At 36.6% G+C, this 18324-nt stretch overlaps 2 protein-coding genes across 2 annotated transcripts in view; both read left to right on the forward strand.

Moving 5' to 3' along the window:
- The first annotated feature begins 5800 nt into the window (after nucleotides 1-5800).
- LOC121430371 (transmembrane protein 254-like) lies at nucleotides 5801-9252 on the forward strand. The gene is made up of 4 exons (XM_041627659.1): nucleotides 5801-6373; nucleotides 7958-8061; nucleotides 8499-8558; nucleotides 8982-9252. Exons 1-4 carry the CDS (start codon nucleotides 6287-6289, stop codon nucleotides 9199-9201), a joined length of 471 nt encoding a protein of 156 aa, XP_041483593.1. The 5' UTR covers nucleotides 5801-6286; the 3' UTR covers nucleotides 9202-9252.
- Nucleotides 9253-13304: 4052 nt separating this feature from the next.
- The window catches only part of LOC121429652 (ecto-NOX disulfide-thiol exchanger 2-like), a 28489-nt gene continuing 23469 nt past the window's right edge, over nucleotides 13305-18324 (forward strand). The window contains exon 1 of the mRNA XM_041626795.1: nucleotides 13305-13571. Coding sequence (XP_041482729.1) covers nucleotides 13541-13571 — 31 coding nt within the window. The 5' untranslated portion in view covers nucleotides 13305-13540. The remainder of the gene's footprint in view (nucleotides 13572-18324) is intronic.

Below are 18324 nucleotides of genomic sequence, written 5' to 3' on the forward strand. Positions count from 1 at the left end.
GAAAAAGTTATGACTTTATGTTCTGATAAATTTAAGAAATGAAAATGTTAGTAGATAATTGAAATGTTGTGTTTACTAGCTAAAAATCCTCTCCAGATTCAAAATCATATAATTTCAATGATGTGGAATAATTTTGAGATGATGAAATATATGTTACGAGTTACAAGAAGACTTTCCCGCACTGTGCCGCATCTGGGACAGTGTCTCTTACCGGTACTAGTATTGGTGAGGGGGGAATGCCTGGGGGTATTTCATAAACTAATAAACCTATATTTCTTAATTTGACCCCCATTCTCTCTGTTCTCCACTTCATTGCTTGTTCATGCCTTGATTAATCCAAGAGCATTACACTTAATTATCTGAACTGAAAAACAAAAACAAGTCATTTCAGGAAAGTCACACATATATGGGGTCATCTGTTTGATGTCCATCACTCATTGTCCTTTTTTAGGCCTGCCATATATGGATTAGTATAATATTTTGATAAAGTAATGAACTCAATTAACCTCACAATTTTATGGAATTTCCCTTCAGTACATCAGACATTGTACAATAGAGAATTTCTGTTGAGTTGCATTCAGAAGTAATAATGCCATTTTGTGAAGGAAGCCATTGTCCTTCCAAATATTTTCCTATATGAAAAATGATATTCATTCTCCTGTTTGATTCAGAGTTAATAATTAAGGCATTTTGGAGACAGGATATTTAAAAAAAAAAGATTAGTCTGGAAAATTCATAACTTTCCATAAAAATATGTCACATGGCTAGTGACCATGATATCTAGTCACCCTAATTCCTACAAATCTCCCATTGGGCCTTTCAACTGAATGATAGGTCTATGATATACGTATTCCTGGCTGATCAAACCCAAAACATTAATACAATTGGTCCAGCTTCCAAATTCAACAATAGTTGGATAATGTTGTCTCAATTTTTTTTTAATACAAAAGAAGAGATATTGAAAACAAAAATAATGTAACACACATTCCACTCAATGTTTGGAACTCGGCAAAAAAAAGTAACATTGAAGATTGAGTATTCATGCATGGATGTTGAATAATCTTGTCTGTTTTAAGGGCATACACAAGTTCCTATATCCAGGTCAAAGGTCACATGTCAAAGGTCACTTGTCTGTGTTTTCAGATTTATTAGGCATCAGTGTGTTGCTGCTAACGATTCTTGCATTAGACACAGAGATCGAATTTGAAGTGGAGATGGGCATGGGCACAACCCAGCAAATATTTATTTGCTGGGATGAATTATACCGATGAGGTCAAGAAACGAACGAGAGAACAGATTATTGATTTGTGTGTTTTCAAGGAGATGGTGGAGGAGAAAGATAAAAGAGAAAAAGATAATCGGGCTGGCAAGCTGTTGATGATTGAATGGCTCGTCATCGAACAATTGCAATGAAAAGGGCAGCTTACTTTTCATTTATATAACGTGACAAAACTTGCAACAAGAGTAGGATCTTATTTCCTGAAGAGGAAAGCCTGCATCGATGTTAACCAATTTTAGTGCAATTTTTTGTAATTTTATTTTGTGATTGTGGTGGGAGAAATCTCTGTTAATCGTGTTTTGTAATTTGTACAAATTTGGATAAGGACGAGATTAAACAATTTTGCTGTACAGAGAAGTAAAAGAAGTGTAATTGTACATGATTTCCTGTGTGTCTGTCGCCCATTTTCTGTTATCGTGATATCTTCTCGTGAAATGTTCAAAAAATTATGTGAGAAGGATATACCCTCTTCCGAGGGAAAAAACTAATGTTACTGCAGTCAAAATGACCACTTGTATGCTGTAGCGAGTTTTATTCAGATATAGTAGAGATATGATGATGTAGTGAGTTAAATAACCTTTCATTTTTATTTAAAGGTTGATCACATGATGCAATCATTTTGTAGTAGTAGTGCCCAGTCATGTGATGGTCATGTGATCTGTAGTTTTATTTCTTGCTTGTCTCAGGGAATTTGAAACAAATGACATGTTGTTCTGTGTTGACATTGCTGCTTTAAGGTCTTTTTTTTCTTCAAGATTTTGTAGTGCGTAGATTGTTGTATCACAGAGCCAAAAGAGGGTTACGAGCGTATACCGACTGAAAGTCGGAGAGGCAATGATCATGACTTGAAATCTTGTTGTGATAAGACGAGGAACTGTCAGTATTTTCTATGTAGTGAGTCGATACCCATTCCTGAGTATAGTTGGGGAGGGTCGTGGGAATGAAATTGTCTCATCCAGCAATTGTATTTCATCATCATCGTCATCATCATCAAAATCATCATCATCATTACCATAACCATCATCGTCACATCACTCATTTTCGTCATTGCTCTCATAATCATTGTCATCATTATCTTTGTCATCATCATCCATCATCATAACCTTTTTCATCATCATCATCACCACCAAAATCATCATCGTCACATCACTCAACCATTACCATCCCCTCAACATTTGTCATCATTATCATCGACATCTTCACTATAAATGAATTCCTCTGAATCTATATAAGAAAGCATATTTGTAGTGATCATGTGAAATTTATAGAGAAGAGACATTATTTTCACATTTTTTATTTTCCTGACGGGAGTAGCGGGTTGGGAATATATCTGTACAAATTACGAGAAAAAGTAATAGATTTTTATAGAAAGGATATCATGTAGAACTCAAAGATACATTCGTGATTTCAAGCCAATTCAGTTTTATTTGTAGAAAATACTGAAAGAGGATGAAATATGTAGGAGTCTTGTGGAAAAGATGCCAAATTTGAACTCTGTTTTGCCACAGATAAGGAGATTGTGTATACTACAGCTGAACAGTTAATTACAAAATAATTATTCCCCTTTTTCATGGTTTCCAACTAACTCTTTTGTAGTTTGAGAAGGAAAGCTGGACCATATGTTTATCCTGCTTTGTGGGATAAGATATTTCATTCGCCTCAGTGTAGCTTTCAAGGCTCTTCTGTTTGTGTTATCCATATGAATGATACATGGGGAACGTTTCATGAAGCAAATAGTGATTTTCATTAACTGCTGTTATAAGCTACTGAAATCCTTGCATTTGATTGGCTGGATGCAAATTATCGAAGTCAATGACAAAATTTGTTTTGATTGCACGTTCAGATAAAGTCCTTTGTTGGATTTCTTAATAATTACAAAAGTATTTCAAGAGAATGTTGTATGCTTTGAGATATGAAATGAAAGAATCATGTTTTCAAGAAAATTGAAAATATCAAACCAGTTTCCTCGTTAGAAAATCAACACTTTACTAACAAAACCTGGGTTTGGAGTTAACTGTTCATTGCTGGGATTGAATGTTGTGGCAGAAATATTCATTGTTTTCACTGAAGAGAACTATGAATGAATGACGTCAATGATTGTTGGATGTTTTCTTGATTAGAGGCTAGAGTTTTACGGCTGTTGTATCCTCCCCTCCCACTGGAAATAGCCCTAAGGGTGTCGTCTTTTTGGTTTTCTTAGGCCATTGTCGGCCAAGTTTGTGTAACTACAAAACAATGGTGCTGAAATACGTTGGGAGATGAATTTGAACCTCCCATTGTTAATACTCTTCCCTTGGTTTTTTTCAATCAATTATGTAAGCTGATAGAGTCTGTCTTTATTATTATGTTTAACGACGAAGGGGATAGCTGCTTGGTGCCAGTGCAAAAGAAATACGAAAATGGCTTCTGTGTTCACCAAAACATTTTCTGACTGGGGAGCATTTCATCGACATTTATGTCCGACAAGTTGTCTGAACTGACAACTTTTCAGGATTCTGATTGGCCGAGAGGCACTGTTCTGCATTGAATATTTGAAATTATTTGGAATGCAAAATTGTGCACCCCTCTCTCTTGAGGGGTGCACAATTTTAAACCCATTGGACTGTCAGGTGACCAGCTATCCCCCCGAGTTAAAAACACCATTAAGTCTGTTACCTTTTTTTGTATAATCCACAGTGACCAAACTTAACTACCACATATCATGTAAAACAATTTTTTAAAATGTTCCATAAAAATGTAGATTAACCTCTTGTTTTCAAATGGTTGCATTTCATATGAAAAAAAAGTAGAATAACTTCACCGAAATCATGGAATGTTCCAATGTTACTTAAATCTACTTTTGTATTTTGTAAATAACTTGTAAAAAGTGTGTTTGTTTTTTCCAAACAATGAAACTAGAAGTTTTTTGTGTTGAGTTTAGAAGGGAATACAAATACTTTTTCTATTAAACAACATAGGCATGTTGAGAAAATTTTGAATTTTAGAGTAAAAAGTACCTCTAGAATTCAAACATCTTAGACAAGATACTAGGATAAAAAATATTCAGGTCTTGATTCAGACCTGGGCCTATGTTTTTGGCGCTGATGAGTTTTCTTTTGTAAATCTTTTTTTTTAGTGTAATATGTCATTCCATGAGGCAGGAACTATTAATATTATTGAAATTAAATTTGTGTTGCGCTTGTTTCAGGTAAACAGGTCCATATTATTTTGAAGAATTTGTATTAGTGAGAGATGAGTGTTTTTCTCAAAGAGGTAGATAAACACCCATTGAGAAATACAAGAATATTTCATTTTCTATTTGATACATTAGTAATGAATGTACATTTGATGAATTTTATTGGTTCATTATTTTCCTTCTAATTAGATTCTTATTCTTGGTTCTCACTTTAGTTTTGTAATAAAGGGATGGTCCAATTTGAACTGAAATTGGTTACATATATCTAAACTTGGGCATAATTTGAGAAAATTACTAATCCGTAATCCACCAAGATCAATTCATATGTCTGTGATGTATCCAATAATTCAACATGTTATGAATTTTTTCCATCACAAGAAACAAAGTCGTATCAACTTTCAACAATAGAAATAATACAAAGATGTCTAATATCAAAATATCCTTGGCGTGCTGCTTAAATTTGATTGTAACAACTTAGATAAATTGGACTATCCCTTATGTTTATTTTCTTCCTGCTTCTACTATTGTGCTCTATTTTTCTCTTCTTTTTTTTTCATTTTTCCTCTGATAGTGAATCAATGCATTTTGGGATTATTTATTGTAGCAAAATATGAGTATTTATTGTGAGTGTTCCCCTTTTTTTATGCAAAAGGGCTTTTTGCAAGAGAAAGAGATTATGATTTGGTTGAAAACTCACACAGGAAAGAGAATAATGAAGATTTGTTTTTTTTTTCTTTCTCCATGAAATGCTTTTGTTTGAAATTGTGGGTTGTAGAAAAGTTTGTATACATACCTAAACTATGAGCTGCCACGTCTCAATAAAATTATGAAGAGACATGCATCTGGAATGAATTTGTAGCATGTTATTTTGTGAATTTTGTCTTTGCCTTTGAATTTTCTGTGGTTTGCAGATACTTTATATTAGAAAAGAGGCGAAAGAATGAGAGAGAGAGAGAGTGTGTGGCGTGAAAGAGAGAGAGAGGAGGGGAGAGGGAGAGTGGGGAAGGGAGGGGGAGATATGAAGAGAGAGAGGGGGAGAGGAAATAGAGGATGGAATGATAGATAAGACATTTTGATAGAAAAATAGATAAATGGATGGGTGGATGGATGGATGGATAGATAGATAGTCTAGATATAAATAGATATAGAAAATGGATGGATAGATTGTATAAGTGGATAGATCAATAAAGAATGGATGATTTGACTGACTGGAGAAGGGCAAAGCGAGAGAGAGAAAGGAAGGAAGAGGAGGTGGGGGGGTGTAGAAATATATACAGATTAACATTCATAGATAAAAGGAGAGTGGTACATGGATGGGCGGGGGGGGGGAGGGCGTTGGGAATAATTGGGTTATACAATATTTTCAAAAGGTAATGGCAAATGAGCGAACTTTGTACCATCAGCTACACTCTTGTATTGTCGGAAAGCAAATAAAGCATTCTTGATTTTTATATGCATTATAAACGCCCTCCAACACAAGATGCCACGGGATGTTTGATATTTCCTTTGCTTTTTCAACGCTCACAATTCAGAAAGGCTATAAATGAACTTTGAAATTGTCTTGAATAAATTGTAGGCCTATATATTATGCTCTGTTTTTATTATTGTTTGCTTCAAATTATCAAGACTTGACAATCGCAGTGGCAATAGTTCGGCTTAATATACCTTGTAACGTGGAATAGAAGCAGGAATGGATCTATATGTTTGTCAAGAAAGAGGACTTTGTAAACACTGAAGTCTCGATCTTGTGATGACTTTGATGAATTTCTTGTTAGCCTAATTTTTGAACTTGTACAACTTGACGATATAGAGAGGTGGGCGCCGAAATCAAAATGGCGCGAAAACCCGATCCAGATTACTTCAAATATCCAAACATTTTTGTCATGATCCTCATCGCCTTCGGAATGACTTTGACTGCGGTAAGCATAACACCATAGCATCACAACATATGCAACTCATTGTTGCAAAGCAGTGTTGCGCGTACAATACAGTATACAGCACACCACAACACAGTAAAGGCGGCTGGACCCGGGGCTGGACAACACAACTCTCTGAGGCAAAAACATCACACCAAAGGTGTGAGTAAAAAAAAAAACACCTCACAAATCCCCATTTTAAGAAAAAAAATATGTCATGAACGCATAATTATTGTATATGACTAGAAATAGAATGTTCCCCCAAAATAATTTGATGCTATGCATATGAGGTACGTCTTCACGCTTGGATAATCAGGTATTTTTCGCAGTGATGTAATTTCTACTTGCGCCAATTAAAATAAGGCATGACTGCAATGAGTGAATCCCGGGAGTGAATCCAATAATGTAATAATCCTAGGTGCATTAGTAAACATATTTGCAAATCCCTTTTCAATGAAATTAACTTGAGAAATGATACCAAAAAGTGTTTTTTTTTTACAATTGTGATGTAAATTATTGAAAGGGTGCTTTGAAATGGATGTTAATGCAACCGTTGTAGGATTTTGACATCATTGGCATTTGGATTCATTCATTGCAGTCATTCCTTACTTTGGCGCAAATCAAAATTTACATCGCCGCAAAGAGTACCTCCTGGGCTCCGTAACACAAAGATTAGCGATCAATCGCTAAATGAACTGGCCAATCAATATCAATGTCACACGGGCATTTGGTTTAAAATACTGACCAGGAACCAATCAGTGCGGTTCTTTCATATTTGCAATCCATTGAACCTTTGTGTTACGGAGCCCTGGGGCCCCTTGCAGAAAGAGTTGCAATCAATCACAACTCTAAACAATCATGCGCAACTTGATTTTCAACCAATCAACAGCGCGCATTTGGGACTTGCGATTGATTTTTTGACTTGCGTTTAAACGCAACTCTTTCTGCAACGGGCCCCTGATCATCCAAGCGTTAACACATACCACATAAATATATAAATCAAATCATTTGGGAGAATATATACTCTTTCAGGCCATATATCATGACATCCCTTTTCCTTAAAAAAAAAATTCGGGATTTATGAGGTGTCTTCTTTTTTTTTTACTCACACAGTATATTCGTTTTTGCGCCCCTCAAAGTGCCCCGAGGCACGTGATGTCATTCAAGACTATAAGGGCAACATAAAATCTTCTTTATCTTCTTTATTCGCTCCTGTACACAAAAATGCTTTAAAATACCCCTATTTCAAGTTTTACTCATTGAAAAATCATACATGTATCTTTCTAATACGAAACATCACAGTATTCTTTTGCTTTATATTCACGTTTTTCTTTTTCGCTCCGAGGAGGAGAAGTCATTACGCTTCATGTCACAATCCATTCAATTTCAAAACCAAGTTGTGATCTACACCATAATTATGCCCTGCACCTACTTTTTTTTCATTTTTTTTTTATCCCTGGTTCGGTTTTCTTTTTAACTTTCACCATTCCGTTTTTCTTCCTTTTCTCCTGCCACAAAAATAATTTTCTTATCTAAGTTGGATTCCCTCTTTATGTTGTAACATCTGTCTGTCTTTTTTGTATAAAGATGTGTGTCTACGTTCCCGATAAGATACCCTATCACTGGTTAGGAATTCTTGGTGATCTGGCTTGGTATTTGGCTTACCAGAGACCTCGAGTCATCAAAGCCATGTAAGTTTGATGCCCAGTTGCATAAACGTTACAATTATAATCATAAAATCTTTGTATTTCGATGCTATTAACCATGGTAACGATGCTCAACAGCCAATCAAAATCGAGGATTTCATAGATTGGATGGTGAATAACTAAATAGTAACATTTATAAATAGTCCACTCTAAAAAACGATTGGTTTAATCTCATTGTGTTAGACCAATAATGATATAAGTAAAGATTAAGCATTTGTCATTATTCCTCCCTTTTGGTGTAATTTTTGGTAACAAAAAATGAATATTCTTGCATAAGCGTTCTTATTTTTCCACATGCAACATATCTATCCTTTTTACTCGCGATAATCAGTAATATATATTATATTTTCTCTCTGAATTCAACTCCCCTTCATATTCTCGACATTTTCTTCTTTTTCAACTTATCTCTTTTTTATTATTAGATGGTACATGGCTGTATCCATTCATGTTTCCGAAGCCATTTATGCATATTATCTAGCGGGGTAAGTTCATTTCCTTTTCATACATAAGACTCAAATTTGGGCCTGTATAATTACATAGAGTTATTTTCTTTTTATCTCTCTATAGTCTATTCCGAACTCAGAAAGTTGTTGATTCTAAATAAAATCTCATCAAATTACAAGGCATTGTGATGCTCGCTTTCATTTCAGTGTTTCTATATAAAAACACGCAACATTGAAATAAATTTTAAATCCTCGAAAATTAAGTGGCTGCAAAATTTTCCCTTTGAAATGAAAACTAGCACTCCTAGTAGTATAGTAATAATTCTGCTAATATACTGCTACTAATACTCATTTATATGTACCTTTTATGTTATACAAAATTAGATGTAGCTAGAAAGAATGTAAATATGACATCAACTTTTTATATTAACTACTGTATATGATTTTATTCACATCTTGTAGGAAAAAGGGCATTAAGGGTCGAGCTCGGATCCAGTGGTTTATTTTCACCCTCGGTTTCGGGATCGGATCCCTCGGAAACCTCCTCGCATACGACCCTTGTTCCTCAGGCAAATCTGTGGACGAGCTCCTCAACGATTCCTTCCACGGCAAGGATGTCGATAAAGAGTCGCTGTCGCAGTTCTTAAGCACCATCCAAGTGGAGAAGGAAATCGTCATCTAACTGGACTGAATAAAGCACCTTAGGGATAAGGAGAGAGGGAGAGAGAGAGGCGGGGGGGGGGGGGGCGGATGAGGAAGTGGAGAATGGGGAAAGACAGACAGAGTCAGAGAGAGAGAGATATAGGGAATGGGGGGATGTTTCTCGCCAGCAGTTGGGGGCCATGGCTGTACACAGATATTTTCCATGGGGGGGGAGGGAAAGACATATATAATATTTTTTTTTTAAAAGAAACTAAAGAGAGAGAGAGAGAGAGTAGCCACCGTCTGTTAATGGGGCGCTTTGCATTTTCTGAAGTAAAAAAATTAGGGTTTTTGTGAACACTTTCGTTGAATTTTGTAAAAAAAAAATTGGTCAAACAGTGTGACTTTTCTAAATTCATGGGAGGCATAATGATGATAATAATAATAACGATAATAATGAGATATATATATATATATATATATATACAATATATTTCACTCCCAACATTTAGTAAATCAGGAGTGGTGCTCTATAGGTGGGTCACTCGGCCACCTCTATAGTTTAACAAGACGGGAAATGGAAGATAGAAGAAACAAAAAAATATATAAAAAAGCTAGCTATGTATAAGCTCTTGTAAATTTATATTACCCCTGTCCATTCCATTGAGAACAAAACTTCAAAATACACCACCCACTGGAGCTCATAATTGACCACAAATGACAATTTAGCATAAAAAAGAGCCGTTATACCCAGCCATAAACATGCAGTGATTAAGATTTTTCATATATGTTTGTACAAGAATGAATTTAGAATTTCGTTTCGTTCAGTTCTTTTTTATTCAAGTATTTACATCTTTCTTGAATGTGAAATAAAATAAAATAAAGTTAAAAATGTGCATTTATTGTCTGACTGTTGCCCTTGATTTCCAGAGTATTTTTTTCATGTGCAATGGTCCCTTCCTCCTCTTCTTCTTGTTCTTCTTCTCCTCCTTCTTTATCTATCCATCCATCTATCCATCCGGGGGGGGGGCACTTCCATTGACGAGTGGATACCGTGCGCGACCATGGGGTCTCGAAAAGCAAACACGTATTTTCCATATTCTGAAAATGCACCCCTTAACAAGTATTGGCGTCTCAAACCCTACCCTTAACAAGTATTGAAAACGAAACGATACTCTTGGCAAGTATTCCCTGAAATAAACCCCTAAACAATTAGGGGGCCTACAGCGATAAATTGTCACGGAAGGGTCCGTTGGTCGTTGGTTTTACCTTTACACAACATTTGTGGTTCCGTTAGGCGGTCCCACCTTCCACAACTCGCGCAAATCGGACTCTAAACACGTAGTATTGGGGTAAAAATGACATCCTTTATCAAACATTTTAATTTTGTTTTATCATCCCCGAAAATTAGACCCTAAACACGTAGCTTTCCTAGCGAAATAGACACCCTTTTTTTCATTATTTTGGTGTTTTTGATACCCTCATCACGTTACGTACGTAACGTGCCCTATCGTGAAAAAGACATCCTTTCAGTTACGTGTTTTTTTGGTCGCGCATGGTATCCACCAGAAGCGGATCTGGAGGGGGGGGGGGTCGGGGGTTGCAACCCCCCCAAAAAAAAAACAATCCGGGGACCATTTTTTTAAATCTTATCTTTTTTTAAACTTGTAATTTTATTTTATTCTATTTCTATGTATTTATTTCATTTGTTATTATTATTATCATTGTTTTAGATGCAAGGAAATGCCATTTTCACACACAGATTTTCAAAAATTTTCCCTCCCCCCTCGCTCGCTTCGCTCGTTTGGACTCGGTCGCTACGCTCACTCGCATACCACCCCAACCCCCCCCTTTATAAAAAGCTGGATCCGCCCCTGTCCACTCGTCAATGTAAGTGGCCCCCCCCCCGGGGGGGGGGGGCACTTACATTGACGAGTGGATACCATGCGCGACCAAAAAAACACGTAAAAAGGATGTCTTTTTCACGATAGGGCACGTTACGTACGTAACGTGATAAGGGTGTCAAAAACACAAAAATAATGAAAAAAGGGTATCTATTTCGCTAGGAAAATTACGTGTTTAGGGTCGAATTTGCGGGGATGATAAAAATGTTTGATAAAGGATGTCCTTTTTGCCCCAACACTTCGTGTTTAGAGTCCGATTTGCGCGAGGTGTAGAAGGTGGGGTCGTACTAAACCAATAACGTAAAGCAGACGACCGAAGGACCCGTAACAATAAAACATTCCTGTACTTGTTTAGGGGTTCATTTCAGGGAATATTTGCCAAGAGTATCGTTTTGTTTCCAATACTTGTTAAGGGTAGGGTTTCACACGCCAATACTTGTTAAGGGGTGCATTTTCAGAATATGGAAATTACGTGTTTAGGGTGCTTTTCGAGACCCCATGGTCGCGCATGGTCAGTGGCGTAGCTACGGGGGGGGGGGGGCTGGGGGGCACGTGCCCCCCCCCCTGAGATTTGGTGTGCCCCCAGGTGCCCTCCTAGAAAAAATGGCAGATCAAAAAAAAAAAAGGGAGAAAGAAGAAAGAGAAAGGAAAATAAGAAGAAAGACAGAAGAAAAAAGAACTGAGAGGAAAATAAGAGGAGCAAGACGAGTGAATGAAATAATGTGAGGGGAAGACTTGCAATAAAAAAAATCTTTTCATGTTACTATATAAAAATTTTGATGGCGCTTCGCGCCATAATTGCCTGTTCGATGGGATTCATATCTTGCTCAAAAGGCTGATGTGGAGCAAGTTTTGAAGTCAATATGCAAAACATATTTTAGCTCGGACATCGAGCTTTCATTATTTTTTTTTTCATTTACAAATTTAAGTGCTCTGTAAAATGTCCGTTTTATGGTCTACATATCAGCATTTTAAGCTCACGCTGCGTGGTCATATTGTTTGATTTGCCAAGTTCATATTGTCTACGTGTATTCCATAATGTTCCATTAAACAAATGTATTCAGAATGCCCAGATTCTAGGTCTAAATATAAAACATGCGCGATAGCCTGCATGTTCTTTATTTAAAATGTACTTAAATTATCCAGTTTCACATCAGAATATCAATAATTGTCTGCTCACGCTTCACGATCGCATTATTAATGATACCCAATTGACTATATCCTATTTATGACTTACAAAATATGAATAGAGTGTCCCGCTTTTAGGTCTAAAATCTCAATTTTCTTCCTCTCGCGCTTCGCGCTCGCATCAATTGTTTAGTTACATACCTATCCCATTAATTAATACAAAAAGTGCTTAGAAATGACCATTTTTTTTAGGTCGGAATGTCAAAAAATTTGCTCGCGCTTCGCGCTCGCATTTTGAAATATATACCACCTTCGTGGGTAACTGTAAGCAGTCCTTAACAGGTCCCTTTTCGATAATGCTAGAACAGTTGATAAAAATTTCAGTTCGCGCTTGGGGGTACATACGAATCTTGTTCAGGATCACACAACATTCCCCAGAAAATTAAATTTCAGGAAAAAATACATTAAAATAAAAAAAAATCACTCGCGCTTCGCGCTCGCACTTTTTATAAGGCTTATGAGATTATTTTATGTTTATTTTGTTTTATAAGAATAAACCTGACAAATGACTGATATAGGTGGAGATAATTTCGGGCCCCGTCCCCTATTGGCGAAAGTCGGATCCGCCCTTGTGGGCACATACACACACAAGGCCGGTGCCCCCCCTGAAAAAGCAAGGACCCCCCGGGAAAAAATCCTAGCTACGCCACTGCGAATGGTATCCACTCTTGAATGGAAGTGGCCCCCCCCCCCCCGGGAAGTTGGCTATCTATCTATCTATCTATCCAATTTTGATGGTATTTTCAGCATTATGCTAGTTTGATTTTTCTTTATTTATTCAAAGCAATTTTTTTAATGGGGTGGACTTTAAGTTTTAAAGGAGGCAATGGGGCAAGCAGGTGCATTGACTTCTTTCCTGGGAATCACATGCCTGTCTTTCCAGTGTCGGCCTTCTTCTTCCTTTTCTTCCAATATGTAGTCTACTGTCAATTTGTGACAAAACATGTATCCCAAGCCTGGGTCCTAGGGGGTCCTAGGTAGCCCCTATCACTTGGCCCGGCCCCGGCGTTTGTCCCCCCTCCCAAGATTACCTACATACAGCTGTGCCTGGATCATAGGCTAGTATGTCCACATTGCCAAGGGGATTTCTGCGTATTCAAGGCATGTAATTCTTATGCATGCATATCCAGTACAATAATCACGAATCTGTGATAAAGCTATTCGAATCGCACATGAGCTAAATCCTAAATCCACGAACACAATATATCCAGTGTGCGACGTTGCGGTACGGTTGTGGAGTCTCTGCAACGACGTAGCTGGTAAATTTATGATTTAAGGCCACGAAAAATGGATTTGGGACGCAGAAATCCCGATTTGTGTGAGTATACTGACATAGTCTATAGACTTAAGCTATATGCGGAATAATTAGATTAGATTTTAAGTCAGTAGCAGGCAGGCAGGGTGACCAGATTTCACAATACGCACTCACACATTGTACAAACTAATGTCAACAAAGAAGGCCACACACAGCGTTAGACTTGTGAAATAAAATATAAAGCAATGGAAGGGAGGATGAACGAAAGAATGAAGGAGAGAAAGAAAAGAGATTAATTGAGAAGGAAAGAAAATGAAGGAAAAACTGCAAAAAAACAAAGTTAAAATGAAAGAAGAATGAAAGATTCTTTGAAATGAATATAGAAAGAAAGAAAAAGAAAGGAAAGAAAAGAAAGATGAATAACTGTGAAAGACAAAATAAAGGAGAGAATTAAAGGGAAAAGGTAAATAAAGGGAGGAGGAAAGAAAGAATGGAGAAATAAGTTTCCTTCAGTCTTTGGAATAAAGAAGAAAAACAGGAAGGGAAGAAAGAAGAAAAACAGATGGGGGAAGAAAGAATAAGGGAAAAGAATTAGAATAGAAGGAAAAAATAAAATAAAGAAAAAAAGAAAGAGAGGGAGGAAAGAATGAAGGGAGGAGAGAACGAAATAAGAGAAAATAATGAAAGGAGAGATAGAACGAAAAGAAACAGGAGAGGAAGGGAAAAGGAAGCCAAGGAAATTTTAAGGAAAGAAAGAATGAAGGAATAAAAAAGTAAATTTGATAAAGAAGGAAAGTACGAGAAAGAAGGAAAGAAAGAAAAATGAACAGAGAGAGAGAAATGCTCAGGAAAGAAAGATAGGAAATAAAGATCTAACAAAAAAGGGCAAGCAGGAAGGATAGGGTAGAAAAGAAAGAAAGAGGACGAAATTTCAAACTTCAAGCAAACAAAAAAAAATCCAATCATCTAACAAAAATCAATGTTATTTGGGTTTTTTTTAATGTGTTTTAAAAATTTATTAGATGAAACATCGCGGCATTGTACACACCAAGACTCAAAACGAAAGCTGAAACAACTAGATCTAGTTATGAAATCTCAATATCTTGTTCCTCCGATTACATCTCCAAAATTAATCTGAGAATCCATAACAATTAGTAGAATTTCCCGCCGATTTTGTGATTATTTTGGTGGAAAAATTGTTTATCAAGTGAGATTGTTTGCACCATTGAGAATTTGGTCCTATCCTATACATGCCTATCTTGTAGCCTGCCACACACAGGCAGGAGACCAGTCGAGGCCACATCTTTTGGAATGTATTGGGTTAGCAAGAAAATCACCGCAGAACTTGCAAAAGTTGACAGTTATCGGTTTAATTGTTGTCTCTGCTTCGTCATCTGTTGGTTAATTATTTAATAAAAATTCGTCACTTTTGAGTGTATTAACTACATTTTGTTCAATATTCTGAAATATGGGACAAACAGGCATCCCGGGAAGGGTTTGGAGAAATATACGGGACAATCCCGGGAAATACGGGACGTCTGGTCACCCTGGTAGCAGGCTATTTTTAATTATTATATGGCACTTGGCAGTGAGTCCAAACTTCGCGGACGGTCATTATCTCAAAAACTAGCCAATATCCTTAAAATCTGCTATCATCAACGTGAAAAGCGACCTAAAATTACACTCTGATGTAAGTTTCTTTAGGATGAGTTCAGTATTCATGAAAATTGACAAAAGAACGGCAAATTTATCACATTACCATGATTACTTAGTGCCCGTTCCGAAAAAAATCTGATATTCTCAGCAAGCATCACGATATCATCATTTTGCAAGCAAGAATCTTCAAAAAAGTGAAGTAATTGTGGCACTGACCGATTCTATAGCATTTTGCCGTCAATCTGATATAAATATGTTACTTTTTGAGCTTGAGGTTTTCTTTAAAATCTCCACAAAAACTTTGGTCCGCGAAGTTAGGTCACACTTTTTCAGAACGGTTTTCCAGCACAGTGCGCATTCGCCGATAGGAATAGAATTTTGAGATTGGATATCGGCGAAACCCCTTGACCTATTTTACATTTTGGTTAATGATTTCATAGTTCACGATCTTGCCGTTAATGTGGTAATTATTTCTTGAATTGGTTTTGTAAAAATTGTGAATACTTTGTGAACAAATTGAAGCCTGATGAATATTTTTGAAAAGTCTGCTAAGTTTGGACACACCATCATAATATTTTGACAATTTGAGAATGAGATGAGCTGAGGGTGGTACGGTAGTGAGGAGCAAAGGAGAGCAGCTAACGTTAGCGCTCACGCCGCTCAGTCAGTGTTTCCACTTACAAAATTATCCCAATTCCAGGTAATCCGGATCATTTTCAGGTAATTTTTGGGTAATGAAAAAATTATAGGTAAGTCTTTAAGTGTGGGTAATGCGAATATACAATTAAATAACAATTAAACATTTCAACTTTTAATATTCATATTTTTAAAGGCTAAGCCAAAGTAAGCATTGCCATTTGTTCATCTACCATACATGTACCTGGATTCATATGTCAAAAATTTTCACTTGCGCTCCATGCTGGCAGTGCTGGCACAGCCATTTTTCCATCATTGACATTACTAATTAATGTTTCATGAATGTTTTATGGCACTGGCAGTTTGTCCAAACTTTGTGTGTGTCCATACTTTGCGGACAGTCATTTGTCTAAGTTAAAAAAAAGAGATCAAATTTCTTAAAAATCTGACATCATTATAAAAAGCAACCTAGGCTAGAATCGCCCTATAACGTAAACTTTCTCTTGGGTGAGATCTGTATTCATGAAACTAGACAAATTATTGGCAAATTTGTCTTCTTTTGCGCCCTTTCCAAAAAAATCTAATCTTCTCAACAAGCATCAGGATAACATCATTTTGCAAGCATAAATCGTCAAAAATGTAATACTGACAGATTCTATAAGATTTTGCTGTGCATATGATTTAAATATCTCACCTTTTTTGCTTGATTTTTGTTTAAATCTCCACAAAATATTTGTCCGCGAAGGCAGATTACACTAATGTATTTCAGCACAGCTTGCACTCGATAATCGGAACAGAATTTTGAGATTGCGATACTGGCAAATCCTCTTGACCTACTTTCACATCTTCATCAATAATTTTATGTCTCGACTGCATACATATAGCAGAGGGAGACTGTAGGCACTGCTTTTCGGCGGTGTCGTCAACATTGAAATCTTAATCTAAGGTTAAGTTCTTGAAATGTCATCATAACTTAGAAACTAAGTATATGGGGCTAGTTCATGAAAATTGGTTATCAATGGTTATCAAGTATTACTAAACATCCTGCCAGAGTTTGAGGTCCCATGACCAAGGTCAAAGATCATTAAGGGTCAATGAACTGTCTTAGACCATGTTGGAGGAATCAACATCAAAATCTTAATTGAAGGTGAAGTTTTTGAAATGTCATCATAACTTAGAAAGTATATGGACCTAGGTCATAAAACTGGGACATAAGGGTAATCAAGTATTACTGAACATCCTGCCTGAGTTTCAGGTTCGTGAACCAGGTCAAAGGTTATTGAGGGTCAATGAACTTTGGCCATGTTTGGGGTATTTGTTGATTTCCATCATAACTTTGATAGTTTATGGATCTGGTTCATGAAACTTGGACATAAAAATAATGAAGTATCACTGAACATCCTTTGCGAATTACAGGTCACATTACCATGGTCAAAGGTCATTTAGGGTCAATGGACCTAGATTATATCGGGGGGGGGGGGGGGGGGGGTTGGGGTCAGATGAAATCGTAACCAAGGTTAAGTTTTAAAGGTTACATTTGAAAAGTTTGTTTCAATGTATATGGATCTAGTTCATGAAACTTGGACATTTCAATCGAGCATCAGTGAGCATCATGTGATGGTTTTGCAGGTCACATGACCAAGGTCAATGAAATTTGGCCTTGTTAGGGCCTTAGGGGTATTTGTTGAATTGCTATCATATCTTTGAATGTTAATGGATCTAGTTCATAAAATATGGATATAAGGTTAATCAAGTATCACTGATCGTCTTGCACAAGTCTTCGGTCGCACGATCAAGCTAAAATGTCATTTAGGGTCAATAAACAGTATTTTATCATCATATGAATGTTGTTTTTGTGAATGATTATTCTATAGTCTTTTTCAAAGTCAGCACTGCTGCTACTGTATATTGGATTGTGTAATGGAGGCGAGACTGCCAGAGGCGCTCCACTTGTTTAGTTTATGATCGGGGTAATTATATGCAGCGTTTTGAAAAATTGTTTTTATCCCTTCATAAATATTGTATATTAGTAAATTTTTTTTTTTTTTAATATCACCTTTATTCAAAACAAAACAAAGGGAAGTTACAAACAATGAAAATAAGTCATATCTGTCCATTGCGGCTTGGCCCTAGCATTGAAGATGACATATGACCCCACAAGAGCTAGTTTACTTATCTTGCGAATGGTGTCCTTACATACTCTACTATTTACAAGACGGAAAATCTTCTTAATCTGTTGTTTGTTTTCTTTAGTAATAACACCTCGACTTCCAACTTCAAAACAAATCAACTGTGTTTTACAATTGGCTGCCCTAATGTCCTCATTCAGCTGTGCATATCGTTCTAGTTTCCTCACTCTAGCTCTTGGAATATTGGGCTCAAATGGTACTGTGAGCTCGGCCATCACTACTTTTGGTATATCTCTGAAGAATAGTACCAAGTCCGGCTTTTCAGTTGTCGGCATAATGTTAGGGGGAATCGTTCCCCCACCCACTCTAAAAAATCTGGAATCTGGAATATTATT

This window comes from Lytechinus variegatus, chromosome 16 (genome assembly GCF_018143015.1).
Source record: "Lytechinus variegatus isolate NC3 chromosome 16, Lvar_3.0, whole genome shotgun sequence".
Taxonomy (NCBI): domain Eukaryota; kingdom Metazoa; phylum Echinodermata; class Echinoidea; order Temnopleuroida; family Toxopneustidae; genus Lytechinus; species Lytechinus variegatus.